The sequence below is a fragment of the Panulirus ornatus genome, chromosome 17, assembly GCF_036320965.1.
Source record: "Panulirus ornatus isolate Po-2019 chromosome 17, ASM3632096v1, whole genome shotgun sequence".
NCBI lineage: Eukaryota > Metazoa > Arthropoda > Malacostraca > Decapoda > Palinuridae > Panulirus > Panulirus ornatus.
Window position 1 is genome coordinate 25,717,492 of NC_092240.1, and position 15,219 is coordinate 25,732,710.

At 39.5% G+C, this 15,219-nt stretch overlaps 2 protein-coding genes across 3 annotated transcripts in view; both read right to left on the reverse strand.

The window, feature by feature from the left end:
* tctn (tectonic) overlaps positions 1-3,133 on the reverse strand; it is a 107,315-nt gene extending 104,182 nt beyond the window's left edge. The window contains exons 1-2 of the mRNA XM_071672167.1: positions 2,702-3,133; positions 2,452-2,551 (exon numbers count right to left, since the gene is read on the reverse strand). Of these exons, the coding sequence (XP_071528268.1) occupies positions 2,452-2,551; positions 2,702-3,133 (532 nt within the window). The remainder of the gene's footprint in view (positions 1-2,451; positions 2,552-2,701) is intronic.
* A 5-nt stretch (positions 3,134-3,138) lies between these two features.
* Positions 3,139-15,219, reverse strand: part of B9d2 (B9 domain-containing protein 2) — a 52,942-nt gene continuing 40,861 nt past the window's right edge. For both annotated transcript variants that reach the window (XM_071672176.1, XM_071672175.1), the window contains exons 5-6: positions 14,417-14,535; positions 3,139-3,278 (exon numbers count right to left, since the gene is read on the reverse strand). In XM_071672176.1, the coding sequence (XP_071528277.1) occupies positions 3,219-3,278; positions 14,417-14,535 (179 nt within the window). In that variant the 3' untranslated portion in view covers positions 3,139-3,218. The remainder of the gene's footprint in view (positions 3,279-14,416; positions 14,536-15,219) is intronic.

A 15,219-nucleotide genomic window follows, 5' to 3' on the forward strand; every position in this document is an offset into this window, starting at 1 on the left:
TGATGATACAGCGCTGGTGGCTGATTCATGTAAGAAACTGCAGAAGCTGGTGACTGAATTTGGTAAAGTGAGTGAAAGAAGAAAGTTAAGAGTAAATGTGAATAAGAGCAAGGTTATTAGGTACAGTAGGGTTGAGGGTCAAGTCAATTGGGAGGTAAGTTTGAATGGAGAAAAACTGGAGGAAGTAAAGTGTTTTAGATATCTGGGTGTGGATCTGGCAGTGGATGGAACCATGGAAGCGGAAGTGAATCATAGGGTAGGGGGAGGGGGCGAAAATTCTGGGAGCCTTGAAGAATGTTTGGAAGTCGAGAACATTATCTCGGAAAGCAAAAATGGGTATGTTTGTAGGAATGGTGGTTCCAACAATGTTGTATGGTTGCGAGGCGTGGGCTATGGATAGAGTGGTGCGGAGGAGGGTGGATGTGCTGGAAATGAGATGTCTGAGGACAATATGTGGTGTGAGGTGGTTTGATCGAGTAAGTAATGTAAGGGTGAGAGAGATGTGTGGAAATAAAAAGAGTGTGGTTGAGAGAGCAGAAGAGGGTGTTTTGAAATGGTTTGGTCACATGGAGAGAATGAGTGAGGAAAGATTGACCAAGAGGATATATGTGTCAGAGGTGGAGGGAACAAGGAGAAGTGGGAGACCAAATTGGAGGTGGAAAGATGGAGTGAAAAAGATTTTGAGTGATCGGGGCCTTAACATGCAGGAGGGTGAAAGGCGTGCAAGGAATATAGTGAATTGGAACGATGTGGTATACCGGGGTCGACATGCTGTCAATGGATTGAACCAGGGCATGTGAAGCATCTGGGGTAAACCATGGAAAGTGTGTGGGGCCTGGATTAGAAAGGGAGCTGTGGTTTCGGTGCATTATTACATGACAGCTAGAGACTGAGTGTGAACGAATGTGGCCTTTGGTGTCTTTTCCTAGCGCTACCTCACACATATGAGGGGGGAGGGGGGGGGTTGTTATTCCATGTGTGGCAAGGTGGCAATGGGAACAAATAAAGGCAGACAGTATGAATTATGTACATGTGTATATATGTATATGTCTGTGTGTGTATATATATGTGTACATTGATATGTATAGGTAGGTATATTTGCGTATGTGGACGTGTATGTATATACATGTGTATGTGGGCGGGTTGGGCCATTCTTTCATCTGTTTCCTTGCGCTACCTCGCTAAAGCAGGAGACAGCGACAAAGCAAAATGAAATAAATAAATATAAAAATCATGCTTGGTCATATGTCTGCCATTGCTAATGGCTGCATGTATACGATAGTGAATGTCAGACAATCCCAACATTGTGCATAACACATCTCTCTTGGTTCTCGCTATCAGTTACCATTCAGTAACCACGCGTTATTCAAGTGAATATAATTTTCATGCTGGATTAAACCATTTCTGTATTAAACCTCAAAGAATATGATAAGCATGAAGAAAAACCCATCACATGTTGATTGATCTGGGAAGAAGCCGAGGGAGAAGCTTGCTCTGAAACTAAAAATGAAGCTAATTACCCAATATGAAGAAGGAAAAAAAGAATGTGACTGCAAGCAATCTACAGTTTCCCATTCAACGGTCTCCACAATTTTAAAGGAAAAAGAAAAGCTACGTGACGCAGTGAAAGGTTCGGCAAGTAGAAAGTCTATGATAATAACAAAGCAAAGACAACAGCCCATCTATGAAATGGAAAAGTTGTTGATGCAGTGAATGGAAGATCAAATTAAAAAATGTGTACCGTTAAGCTTACTAACAATTCAGGTGAAGGCTAGAAGTATTTCTGAGACTTTGAAGGAGTGGGGGAGAGGATTACATCGAGAACTTCACAGCAAGTCATGGTTCAAAAGATTTAAAAGAGATAGCTTGCATAATGTTCAAGTCACAGGAGAAGCAGCAAGGACTGATGAAGGAGCTGCCGAAAAATTCACTGAGAGTTTGGATGAATCAATCCATGAACTGAAGAAGCATAAATAAAAGGCAAAATGAAACTACAGAATCATAAGAATAAAGCTGGTTGCTAAAAAATGAGATAATCACAACAGAAACTGAGTAGGACATAAGAATGCCGTACAGGTATATGAATTCTAAATGCCATGCTGACATACATCCGACTTGCATCCATTTCGAGATCCAACCAGTCAGTCAGAGAGTAACTTGGATGTATATCGGGGAGCATCTATAATTTTCACATACTTTTGCATTTTTTATGTAAATCATCATGTTTCTCTAAACATTACAGATTCCAATGCGTATTATAGATAGGACTACAAAATTTACCTCCTTTTGATACCAAAAAGTATTAAAAATTACTTTTTTATGATTAATGACACTTTTTAGGGCACCTCCACAAAAAATTAATGAAGCAGCAAAAGAGTTAAAAAATATTCACCCATTACATCTCCCTGAATAAATCACAAGTAAAACTGCCCCCCTTTTATTCCAACTTACCCAGAACATCCTGAGGTCGCACCTGACACTGAGTGAATACTTTTCGGTCATCAGCACTGCAGTCTTCATCACAGCAACAGTTGACATCACAGAATCCAACCTACAGAAAGATATCAATATCTTCTTAAATCACCAGGAGTTCCATTATGGAAGTTCTACATTATCAGTTATCATAAAATCACTTTCCTTCATTGAATGAATGCTGAAAACATCTGGGCAAACCATTATATAACTGTAATGAACTACTCACCTTTAGGTCACAGATGCAAAAATTGTTGACAATAAATTCACTTTCATATGGTGGGTTTGGGGTAGTTTGAACTTCAGTTGTTGGAAGAACAGTAGTCTCAACAGGTATCTCAGCTGAAGTGTCATTATCACTAAACTCATAATCACTGTCAGTCACGTTGTTAGGTTTTATAATTGTCTCATTCTTGGCACTATATGGGACTTCTTGGACAGTGTCATTATTACTATCTTTAGTAATATTTTTGGGCAAAGTTACATCATTTTCATTTTCAGAAGGAGTATTGTTTCTCAATGAAGGAAAAGCTGAATTGAGAGCCAGCATAAAAGCTTTCACTTCACTAACTGGATTTTTGTCATTGTAGTTTTGACCACAGATTGATATAATATGCAAGAGATAAAACATCAGCCTCAAGAAAAGACCAGTGGATAACATTTCTGCTGATGTACTGCATAATAATTACATGTAAGAAAGCTTTACAGTCCACAAGTATGAAGTACTTCACACCACCGGCATTTAATTAATACATCACTCCATGTTTTTCAAAGTTTCTGAAGATTATGCCCAACTCAAAATGTACCTGGAAAATCATCAGTATGATTTGTTTTAGCAAATCCAGAGTAAAAAGAACAATTATCATGCAAACCTAACCTTCTTCCCTTTATCAATTCCTTCTCTCTAATTTTCATTATCTAGTTGTAGAGCTGGATTATGTAACTGACAGCTCATGCCAACATAACTTCTCAGTTATGAATTTTATGTAAACAAATAAATGACAGTAACTGCTGGATGCACTGGTGTAGAAGAAAGTGTGCCATTTCAAGTGTCTGAGGAATTGCAGATTCAAACAGAAGTAAAGAAAACATCAAATTCATTCTCAGTGGCTGCCATAGGAAATAAAACATCACTTTTCTAGACCCTTAAATCAACTTGCAACATGTGAAACAAGATCCTTATTCACTGGAAAAAAAAAAGTAGGAAAAAGACATGCTAAAATGTTGTCATGGTAGAATACTCAAAGGGGATGAACTGTCAAATGTGTCAAAAGAAAAGAAGTTTTGGGATGAGACTGTACAATATAAATTTGATGGCTTGCATTCTATCAACTCTTCAATGATAAAAGTTCCTTTCTAACAAACTAGCTAAATTTTTTCTTTCTCCTTTTATGGCACTCAGAATCTAAAACAGAAAGTCCACACTTTCTAATAAAAGAACACAGAGTTTCCAAACAGGTGTCCTTCAAAGCCTGCCAACAGCCTGTACAATAGAAATTTATATTTTTACTTATCTAATAATTTTACTTTGTTGCTCTTTCCTGTGTTAGCGAGGTAGCACAGGGAAACAGACGAAAGAATGGCCCAACCCATTTACATACACGTCCACACACGCACATATACATACCTATTCATTTCAATATATATATACATACACAGACATATACATATATACACATGTAAATAATTCATACTTGCTGCCTTTATTCACTCCCGTCACCACCCCACCACACATGAAATGACATCCCCCTCCCCCCACTTGTGCACGAGGTTGCGCTAGGTAAAGACAACAAAGGCCACATTTGTTCACACTCAGTCTCTAGTTGTCATGTATAATGCACCGAAACCACAGTTCCCTTTCCACATCCAGGTCATACAAAACTTTCCATGGTTTACCCCAGATGCTTCATATGCCATGGTTCAATTTATGGAAAGAAAAGAAATGAAAAATAAAGAAAGGAGAGAAAAAATCAAGTTCTTGCTCCCCACTAAAATAATACTGAGCATGTACCACAAAGGTTAGCTTACAACCAATTAAGCGTTGACTAAGGAATAACAAAACTACCAGCACCAAATACTTTGGTGGGTGGGTGGGTGTCAAATTTAAGTTACTCCCAGCACCACACACAAGGGTGGGTAGGGAGCAGGTGTGTGTATCCACAGTTTTTCCATAAAAATTTAAAAGCAAGTTCACAAACACCAGACAATTTTTGCAGAAAAACCATACTTCTTCAAGAGAGAGAGACGTAATGAGGATGAGTCACACCTGCCAACTCATCTTGAGTGGACGATCACTTCCACCAACAAAACACAATCCACTCTAAGCATCACACATATGACATTCGCTTCCAATGTAAGTAACATCAGCACAGCAACACACAAATCAAATGCCCTCGTAACACTGACTGGCACAAGATATGGCCAAGAAAAATAATCCCACAAACACCTCTACGAACTACAGGTTGTGCCTCTCTAATCCAAAGCTCTGTGGTCCAGGAACTCTCATGGTCCAGCACATTTTGAATCTGCCACCATTAGTTTGAGGATCTGCCACTAGGGCACTGCTGTCAGCAGCTCTAAGGTGCCAGAATCTGTTTACCCTGTATCTGAGCTAATTAACAGTCCTGTTAATTCCTTACAGCCCCAAAACAAGTGTAAAATGCCGATGAATCTGCCCTGTATTAGAGACATATGCCATGAAAAACCCTTGCTCCAGGTACTGAGTCTCCATCTGGGGATAAGGTTTCTAAATGTAACAATTCTTGGGTGTAGCAATGCTGCAGGAACACGTAACACGGTAACTGGTAAGAATGTTTACCAAAGGGCCTTTAAAGAGGTAAATTTCTGTTTTCAGGCATTTTCTGTGGTCCAGCAATGGCCAGGTCCCAAGGTTGCTGGATTAAAGAGGTACAACCTGTATTAACCTAATCCACTTCAAACAATGTCTCATCTGCCTGGTCTCCCACTTTCTCAAAGGCAAATATATCAAAGATGTAAAACACACAAAAAAGAGCACTCAAAACAGTTAGTGGCAAAACAATTACAGGGAAAAAGAACTCTACCTCCGTATTTCCTGCATGTTGTAGAAGGTGACTAAGGGAGCAGGAGCAGGGGGCTGGAAACCCTCCCCTCCTTGTATTTCAATTTCCAAGAGAGCAAACAGAAGGAGCCAGGAAAAGGAGTGCTCATTCTCCTCAAAGGCTCAGCTTGGAGTGTCTGAATGTGTGTGGATATAACAAAGATCAGAAGAGAGGAGAGATAGGCTGTATGTTTGAGGAAAGAAACCTAGATGTTCTGATTTTGAGTGAAACAAAGCTCAAGGGTAAGGGGGAAGAATGGTTTGAAAATGTCTCTGGAGTGAAGTCAGGAGTTGGTGAGATGACAAGAGCTTAGGAAGGAGTAGCAGTACCCCTGAAGCAAGAGTTGTGGGAGTGTGAGATAGAATGCAAGGGAGTAAATTCTAGAATGATGTAGGTAAAACTGAAAGTGGATTGCAAGAGATGGTAATCATTAATGCTTATGCACTCAGCCATGATAAGAAAAATCATAAAAGGCAAGTGTTCTCAGAGCAGCTGTGTGAGTGTGTGCAGTTTTGATGTACAAGATCGAGTATTAGTGATGGATGACCTAAATATGAAGATAAGCAATGTGGCAGTAGAGGGTATAATTAGAATGCATTGGGTATTCAGTGTTATGAATGAAAATGGTAAAGAGCTTGTGAAGTTATGTGCTGAAAGAAGACTGGTGACTGGAAATACCTGGTTTAAAAAGAGGAATAATCACAAGTATAAGTATGCAAGTAGGATAAATGAGCAACAGACATTATTAGATTACATAATAATTAATATGTATGTAAATAGAGACTTTTGGATGCATTTGTGCTGATAGGGGGAGCTGGTGGGATGTCTGATCACTATCTTCTGTAGGCAAGGGCAAATTTCTGTAGAGGTTTTCAAAAAAGAGGAAACAATGCTGGAGAGAAGAGAGTGGAGAGTAAACGAGCTTGGAACGGAGACTTGAGTGAAGAAATACCAGGAGAGACTAAGTGTTGAATGGCAAAGGAGAGAGTGTATGAAGCAAGGGGAGTGGGTGAGGAATGGGAGGTATCTTGGGAAGCAGTGATGGCAAGTGCAAGAGATGCAGTTAGCATGTAAAAGGTAGGAGATGGGCATGTTAAAAAAGGGTACCAAGCACTGGGATGAAGATGTAAAGTTGAGAGTAAAGGAAAAAGAGAGGCGTTTGGGCAGTACTTACAGGGAAGGTGTGCAAATGATTAGGATATATATATCTATTCATTTATTATACTTGAACGTCATAGCCTGTGTCAGCGAGGTAGTGCCAAAAAAATAGATGAAGAAACACCCATCCACTCATATATATACATACACATACATATACATATCAACAATTACACATACATATAAATACAAAGCCATATACATATATACACATTTGTGATGTCCCCATGGTTGTTTAATTTGTTTACGGATGGGGTGGTTAGGGAGGTAATGCAGGTGTTTTGGAGAGAGGGGTGAGTATGCAGTCTTTAGGAGAAGAGAGGGCCTGGGAAGCGAGTTAGTTGTTGTTCGCAGATGATAAAGCCCTGGTGGCTGATTCAAGTGAAAAACTGCAAAAGTTGGTGATTGATTTTCGAAAAGTGTATGAAAGGAGAAAGTAGAGTGAATGTGAATACAAGCAAAGTTATTGGGTTCAGTAGGGTAAGGACAAGTTAACTGGGATGTAAGTTTGAATGGAGAAAAGTTGGAGGTAGTGGAGTGTTTTAGATATCTGGAAGTGGACTTAGCAGCAAATGAAACCATGAAAACAGAAGTGAGTCACAGGGTGGGGGAGGGGCGAGGGTTTCAAGAGCGACGAAGAATGTGTGGAAGGACAGAACGTTATCTTGGAGGGAAAACTGTGTATATTTGAAGGAACAGTAGTTCCAACAATATTACATGGTTGCACGGCGTGGGCTATAGATAGAGATGTACAGAGGAGGGTGGATGTGTTGGAAATTATATGTTTGAGGACAGTATGTAGTGAGGTGGTTTGACCGAGTAAGTAATGAAAGGGTAAGAAAGATGGGTAGAAATAGTGTGTGGTTGAGAGAGCAGAAAAGAATGTGTTAAATTGGTATGGACATATGGAGAGAATGAGTGAGGAAAAGTTGACAAAGAGGACATATGCGTAAAAGGTGGAGGGAACAAGAAGTGGGAGACCCAAGTGGAGGTGGAAGGATGGAGTGAAAAAGATTTTGAGCAATCAGGGATTGAACATACAGAAGGGTGAGAGGCATGCAAGGAATAGAGTGAATTGGAACGACGTGGTATACAAGGGTTGATGTGCTGTCAATGGACTGAACAAGGGCATGTGAAACATCTGGGGTAAACCATGGAAAGGTCTGTGGGGCCTGGATGTGGATAGGGAGCTGTAGTTTTAGTGCATTACACATGACAGTTAGGGACTGAGTGAACAAATGAGGCCTTTTTCTCTGTTTTCCTTGTGCTACCTTGCTGAGGCAGGGGGTAGCAATGCTGCTTTCTGTGGGGCAGGGTAGCGCCGGGGATGGATGAAGGCAAGCAGGTATGAATATGTACATATATAAGTATGTATAGGCATATGTATGGTTTAAAAAGCGAGATATACATAAGTATACTTATGTAAGTAGGAGAGATGGCCAGAGAGCGTTATTGGATTACGTGTTAATTGACAGGCGCACGAAAGAGAGACTTTTGGATGTTAATGTGCTGAGAGGTGCAACTGGAAGGGATGTCTGATCATTATCTTGTGGAGGCTAAGGTGAAGATTTGTATGGGTTTTCAGAAAAGAAGAGTGAATGTTGGGGTGAAGAGGGTGGTGAGAGTAAGTGAGCTTGGGAAGGAGACTTGTGTGAGGAAGTACCAGGAGAGACTGAGTACAGAATGGAAAAAGGTGAGAACAATGGAAGTAAGGGGAGTGGGGGAGGAATGGAGTGTATTTAGGGAATCAGTGATGGATTGCACAAAAGATGCTTGTGGCATGAGAAGAGTGGGAGGTGGGTTGATTAGAAAGGGTAGTGAGTGGTGGGATGAAGAAGTAAGAGTATTAGTGAAAGAGAAGAGAGAGGCATTTGGACGATTTTTGCAGGGAAAAAATGCAATTGAGTGGGAGACGTATAAAAGAAAGAGACAGGAGGTCAAGAGAAAGGTGCAAGAGGTGAAAAAAAGGGCAAATGAGAGTTGGGGTGAGAGAGTATCATTAAATTTTAGGGAGAATAAAAAGATGTTCTGGAAGGAGGTAAATAAAGTGCGTAAGACAAGGGAGCAAATGAGAACTTCAGTGAAGGGCGCAAATGGGGAGGTGATAACAAGTAGTGGTGATGTGAGAAGGAGATGGAGTGAGTATTTTGAAGGTTTGTTGAATGTGTGTGATGATAGAGTGGCAGATATAGGGTGTTTTGGTCGAGGTGGTGTGCAAAGTGCGAGGGTTAGGGAAAATTATTTGGTAAACAGAGAAGAGGTAGTAAAAGCTTTGCGGAAGATGAAAGCCGGCAAGGCAGCAGGTTTGGATGGTATTGCAGTGGAATTTATTAAAAAAGGGGGTGACTGTATTGTTGACTGGTTGGTAAGGTTATTTAATGTATGTATGACTCATGGTGAGGTGCCTGAGGATTGGCAGAATGCGTGCATAGTGCCATTGTACAAAGGCAAAGGGGATAAGAGTGAGTGCTCAAATTAAAGAGGTATAAGTTTGTTGAGTATTCCTGGCAAATTATATGGGAGGGTATTGATTGAGAGGATGAAGGCATGTACAGAGCATCAGATTGGGGAAGAGCAGTGTGGTTTCAGAAGTGGTAGAGGATGTGTGGATCAGGTGTTTGCTTTGAAGAATGTATGTGAGAAATACTTAGAAAAGCAAATGGATTTGTATGTAGCATTTATGGATCTGGGGAAGGCATATGATAGAGTTGATAGAGATGCTCTGTGGAAGGTATTAAGAATATATGGTGTGGGAGGCAAGTTGTCAGAAGCAGTGAAAAGTTTTTATCGAGGATGTAAGGCATGTGTACGTGTAGGAAGAGAGGAAAGTGATTGGTTCTCAGTGAATGTAGGTTTGCGGAAGGGGTGTGTGATGTCTCCATGGTTGTTTAATTTGTTTATGGATGGGGTTGTTAGGGAGGTGAATGCAAGAGTTTTGGAAAGAGGGGCAAGTATGAAGTCTGTTGGGGATGAGAGAGCTTGGGAAGTGAGTCAGTTGTTGTTCGCTGATGATACAGCGCTGGTGGATGATTCATGTGAGAAACTACAGAAGCTGGTGACTGAGTTTGGTAAAGTGTGTGAAAGAAGAAAGTTAAGAGTAAATGTGAATAAGAGCAAGGTTATTAGGTACAGTAGGGTTGAGGGTCAAGTCAATTGGGAGGTGAGTTTGAATGGAGAAAAACTGGAGGAAGTGAAGTGTTTTAGATATCTGGGAGTGGATCTGTCAGCGGATGGAACCATGGAAGTGGAAGTGGATCATAGGGTGGAGGAGGGGGCGAAAATCCTGGGAGCCTTGAAGAATGTGTGGAAGTCGAGAACATTATCTCGGAAAGCAAAAATGGGTATGTTTGAAGGAATAGTGGTTCCAACAATGTTGTATGGTTGCGAGGCGTGGGCTATGGATAGAGTGGTGCGCAGGAGGATGGATGTGCTGGAAATGAGATGTTTGAGGACAATGTGTGGTGTGAGGTGGTTTGATCGAGTAAGTAACGTAAGGGTAAGAGAGATGTGTGGAAATAAAAAGAGCGTGGTTGAGAGAGCAGATGAGGGTGTTTTGAAATGGTTTGGGCACATGGAGAGAATGAGTGAGGAAAGATTGACCAAGAGGATATATGTGTCGGAGGTGGAGGGAACGAGAAGTGGGAGACCAAATTGAAGGTGGAAAGATGGAGTGAAAAAGATTTTGTGTGATCGGGGCCTGATCATGCAGGAGGGTGAAAGGAGGGCAAGGAATAGAGTGAATTGGATCGATGTGGTATACCGGGGTTGACGTGCTGTCAGTGGATTGAATCAGGGCATGTGAAGCGTCTGGGGTAAACCATGGAAAGCTGTGTAGGTATGTATATTTGCGTGTGTGGACGTATGTATATACATGTGTATGGGGGTGGGTTGGGCCATTTCTTTCGTCTGTTTCCTTGCGCTACCTCGCAAACGCGGGAGACAGAAAAAAAAAAAAACATTCTTGATCTTGTCCTCACCAGTGACAAATTTAATCAATTCTTGTACAGTAGGTGGGAATCTGTCAAACAATGATCACAGTTTGATTAGATGAGAGATAAATTTAGAGTATGAAATAAATGACAACAAACTCTTGATCCCAGATTACAAGCAAGCAAATTTTCAAAACATTAGAAATGAAATTCGCACTACCAAATGAACAAAATTTCTTGATGTTCACACACTAAAGAAAATGTGGAATAACTCTAAAAACACACTACTCAAGATTGAAAATAAACTTGTTGAAATATTTCAAAACCATCATAGAAGAACAGGAGAAAAGGATTAATTTGCCAAAAGAAGAAAACATATCAGAAATTCAGATCAATGGGAAACAATGAAAATCACCAGGAATTAATCAAAATCCAAAGAGAGTAAGAAGACCTGGTCATAAGACAGAGTACACATGAGCAAGAAAAAAGAATTTCCTTGAAAGTTATGAATAATCCTAAGGAATGATCTATATATACAAGACAAAGGAAGACAGTAAAAGAAAGAACTGGACCATTACAAAATGAACATGACACACTAACTACTAACAAGAAGGAAATGGTTATCATACTATATTATTCTTTTAACTCCACGTTCACAACTGAAGAAATATCTCGAATACTGTAACCAGTGATATTGTTTAAAGGATCTAATGAAGAAGAGTTGAAGGTTAGAGAAATAAACAGCTCTGAAGTACTTGAATCCAAACAAATCCAAAGGCCCAGATAATTTTATTCTAAGATCTTTAAAGGAAGTCAGGAGACATCCCATATCAAAAATATTCAACAAATCTCTATCAGATGATCAGGTGCCAACTGACTGGAAACTAGCAAATGTTACTCCTATACATTAAAAATTTGACAAAAAGTGTGAACTACTGCCCAATTAGCCTTACATCAGTGTTAAGTAAAATGATGGAAAAAATTAAACAATAAAATTGTCACATCTTTAAAAGATCACAAAATTATATCAGACAACCAACACAGTTTCCACAATAGAAGATCCTGCCTGACAAATACGCTGGATATTTTTATTGTTATTCATCAGAATTGGGATGAAAAAGCACCATCTGTTGTGGTATATTTAGACATCCAAAAGGTTTTCAATAAAGTACCTCACAAGAGCAGGGCTGGATTTAGACTGGGGCCACATCAAGTTTAGTGGGCCCCTCATACAAAGAAATTAAAATACACAGCAAGTCACCAAACTTATGCATCAAAGTCAGTTTATTGCATGTAATTAGAACTAACAAGTTATACGTACATACACAGAAAGATACATGCAAACATACAAAACTACAATAGTTAAAAAGGTCCTTCTTTCTACACTTGGCATCTGTTTCTACCATTTTTGCAAATGTTTTCTCTTTTTTGGCTGTAAACATGGTTGCTTAATCTTACTTACTTATGTCTTAGTAACATCCTGCTTTGGTGGAACAGTTGGCCAAAGTTCAGTTGAGATCCTGGCTCAACAGAAATCTGTTTTTATAGTCATATTTTTGTTAGAGGGGGCCCCACCCCTCTGGCAGGGGAGCCCAGGGCAACTGCCCCTTTTGCCCCCATTATAAATCTGGCACTGTATAAGAGACTTTTACATAAACTCAAAGCACACAGAATCGGTGAAGAACTCTGTACATGGATCAGAGACTGGCTTACCAGTAGAAAGCAGCATGTAGTAGTGAACAGCAAAACTTATGATTGGCTAAACATAATGAGTGGTGTGCCACAAGGGTTGGTCCTAGGGCCCATTGTTTTCAAAAATATACATTAATGACCTAAAACTTGGCCTCATATCTAAGATCTCCAAATTTAATGACAATACTTAACTAGGAGGTAGAGCTGTATATAGACAGGAATGTGAATTGATTCAAAGAGATCTTGACCTTCTGGCAGAAAGGACAGACAGATGGCAAATGAGGGTTAATGTAGACAAGTGTAAAGTTATGAACTTTGGAGACAAGAATATAAGTTAGGACCAAAAACTATTCAGAAACTCTAACTAAAGTAAATGAGGAAAAGGACCTTGGATCTGTCATTAGCAACAGTATGAAGTACACTAAACAGTGTAAAGCAGCATGTAAAAAAAAAGGCAACCAACGTCAGGTTTCATAGCCTCGAAAATAGATTACAATTCTCACACTTTATAATTCTCTTGCAAAACAACTTCTTGAATATACAGTCCAGTTTTTGTCCCCAACTAAAAAAGAAGATGAGGAAAAAAATCAGAACAAGTACAAAAATGCACAGCAAAATTGATCCCATCACTTAGAAATCTGGCATACAAAGAGAGGCTAGAATAATTGGATCTCTCCTCCCTTAAAAAACATAAGACTTTGCAGTGACTGGATCCTAGTATTCAAAATTCTGAACACGTTTAATGACGTAAATCATGAATATCTTTCCAAAATTCAAGAAAACACGGTTACCAAGACAAATGGAACGAAACTCAAAGCTAAAAGATGTTGTATGGACAAGGGAAAAAGCGTTTTTTCTACAGGTGTGTTGAGCACTGGAATAAGTTACTGTCAGACATAATAAATGCTAAGATTATAATTACCTTAAAAAATCATTTAGACAAATAATCTATAAATTCAGGTATATTGAAAAAATGCCAGAAATAAACTATAAATGACAGCAGTAATGGGGACAGTAGAAGGCTAATGCACTGCAGTGGGGAGTCAGTGGTAGCTCAAAAACCGCTGAGTGGAATTACATTTTCTTGTCACATTAATGCCCCCCCCTTTTTTTTTTTTTACCAGACAACCCAGTCATGGGTTAATCAGGCCTCCTGTTATCTGTCTTTCTCATGCAAACTGTAAAGAGCTCTTCTACCAGTTATGCAATAGTTCTATCAATCCAACCCTCTATATCTCTCATTGTCTTCCATTTAGGAACTCCCTCAAGAATGTGGCCAGGGCAAAAGAGACTCCATAACAGTTGAACTCCAGTGCCACTTCTTAGCCTTTAGTGCCTCACACTTAACAGAAGGCTCCTACCTAATGTTTCTACTAACTACTTCTACCTTATGTTCTAACCTATTATGTTTTCACCTAATGTTCCTGTCTAACATTCCTGCCTACCACTTCTATCTACTGCTCCTACCACTTTGACAAAAGGTAGGGCTAGCACATGGCTCTCACCACAGGAAAATCTCGATTTACAAAGAATAAGTTGTGTGAATCAAGTGCTGTCAAGAAGAGATTGTAAGTTTGTGGACAGTGCCAGCAGTCCATGTGTGTGTGAGACAGAAAGAAAAAACAGCTAACTGGGTCAAAGGAGTGTAACTTGACAAGCACTGACGTGCTGGCCTATTTTGCAGCCGTAACTAATCCTTCTAATACCCAAGCGGGTAGTAACAATAATACGTATATCTCCCTAGCTGGTGGTTGCCTACTAACTACTCCTCACCATGTGATAGTTATTACTTGCATAAATCATCAACATCTAATGTCTGACAAGATTCTCTAATGCTACACCAGTATTTTCAATGTTAGGTAAAACTGTCAACAATGCTTCTGTCTTACTTTAAACTTTAAACCACTCACTGAGCTGGCTTGTCACATATTTTGCTCTACAAAACATTTTCAGTGCTTCTATCAACTTTTCCTAACATACATTCATAAGCCATTCAATAATGTTTCCCTCTTTCTCCATTTCAGGTCTTTTTGTATATCATACTTCATAGAACAAGAAAAAGTAAATACACTCAACATAACTTACTGAGCCAGATGCTACAGTGAGCAACTTGTAGCGTTCTACTGCAGAATGCATAATTTCTGTTGACAGCAACTGTGGACCTCCTCCTAAAAAGGCTCTCCGCATTTCCTCTGCAAATGTTCCTAAAAAAATTATTACAAAAATATTACCAGCTGAAAAAATACATCGACTAGAGGTTATAAAACTGGACGAAGTGGATGGGATCCAAGATAAGAAACAAAACTAAGTAAAGGTGCTGATTCTGAGGAATATAATATATGGATATGAAATGCATTCTCATACCTGGATGGGATTCATTATGGGTCACCCATCTAAATACCGACAGCTATACACAGAACATATACATAGCCTTTACTACTCATGGAAATAATGCTGACACACACAAAAAGAATATCAAATCCAAATGTTTTTTCCTAACTGCTTCCGTGCTCACTGAATTGGTCTTTCCCATTGGCTTCATTTGCAATACTACTCTCATTAATGGTTTGCTGTGTAATGTCAAACCCGACATTTCTCAACTTCTCTATCTTCTCTTCCTTCTCTATTTCTGCTTTTCCTAATGTGATTACTGTCTGTTTTTTTATATATACATTAGATGAAATGACACTGGAAACTGAATGCCCTAATCAATGCTATCTCATTACACTATACATATAAGAGGAGTTGAAGGTTATGGGAGAACTGAAAATCATGTGGAAAGAGAGGCTGTTAACTAGGAGGGTGAAAATGGTTATGTTTGAAGGTAGGTAGTCCCAACAATGTTGTATTGACACAAGACATGGGCTGCAGGTGGGGATGTACATAGG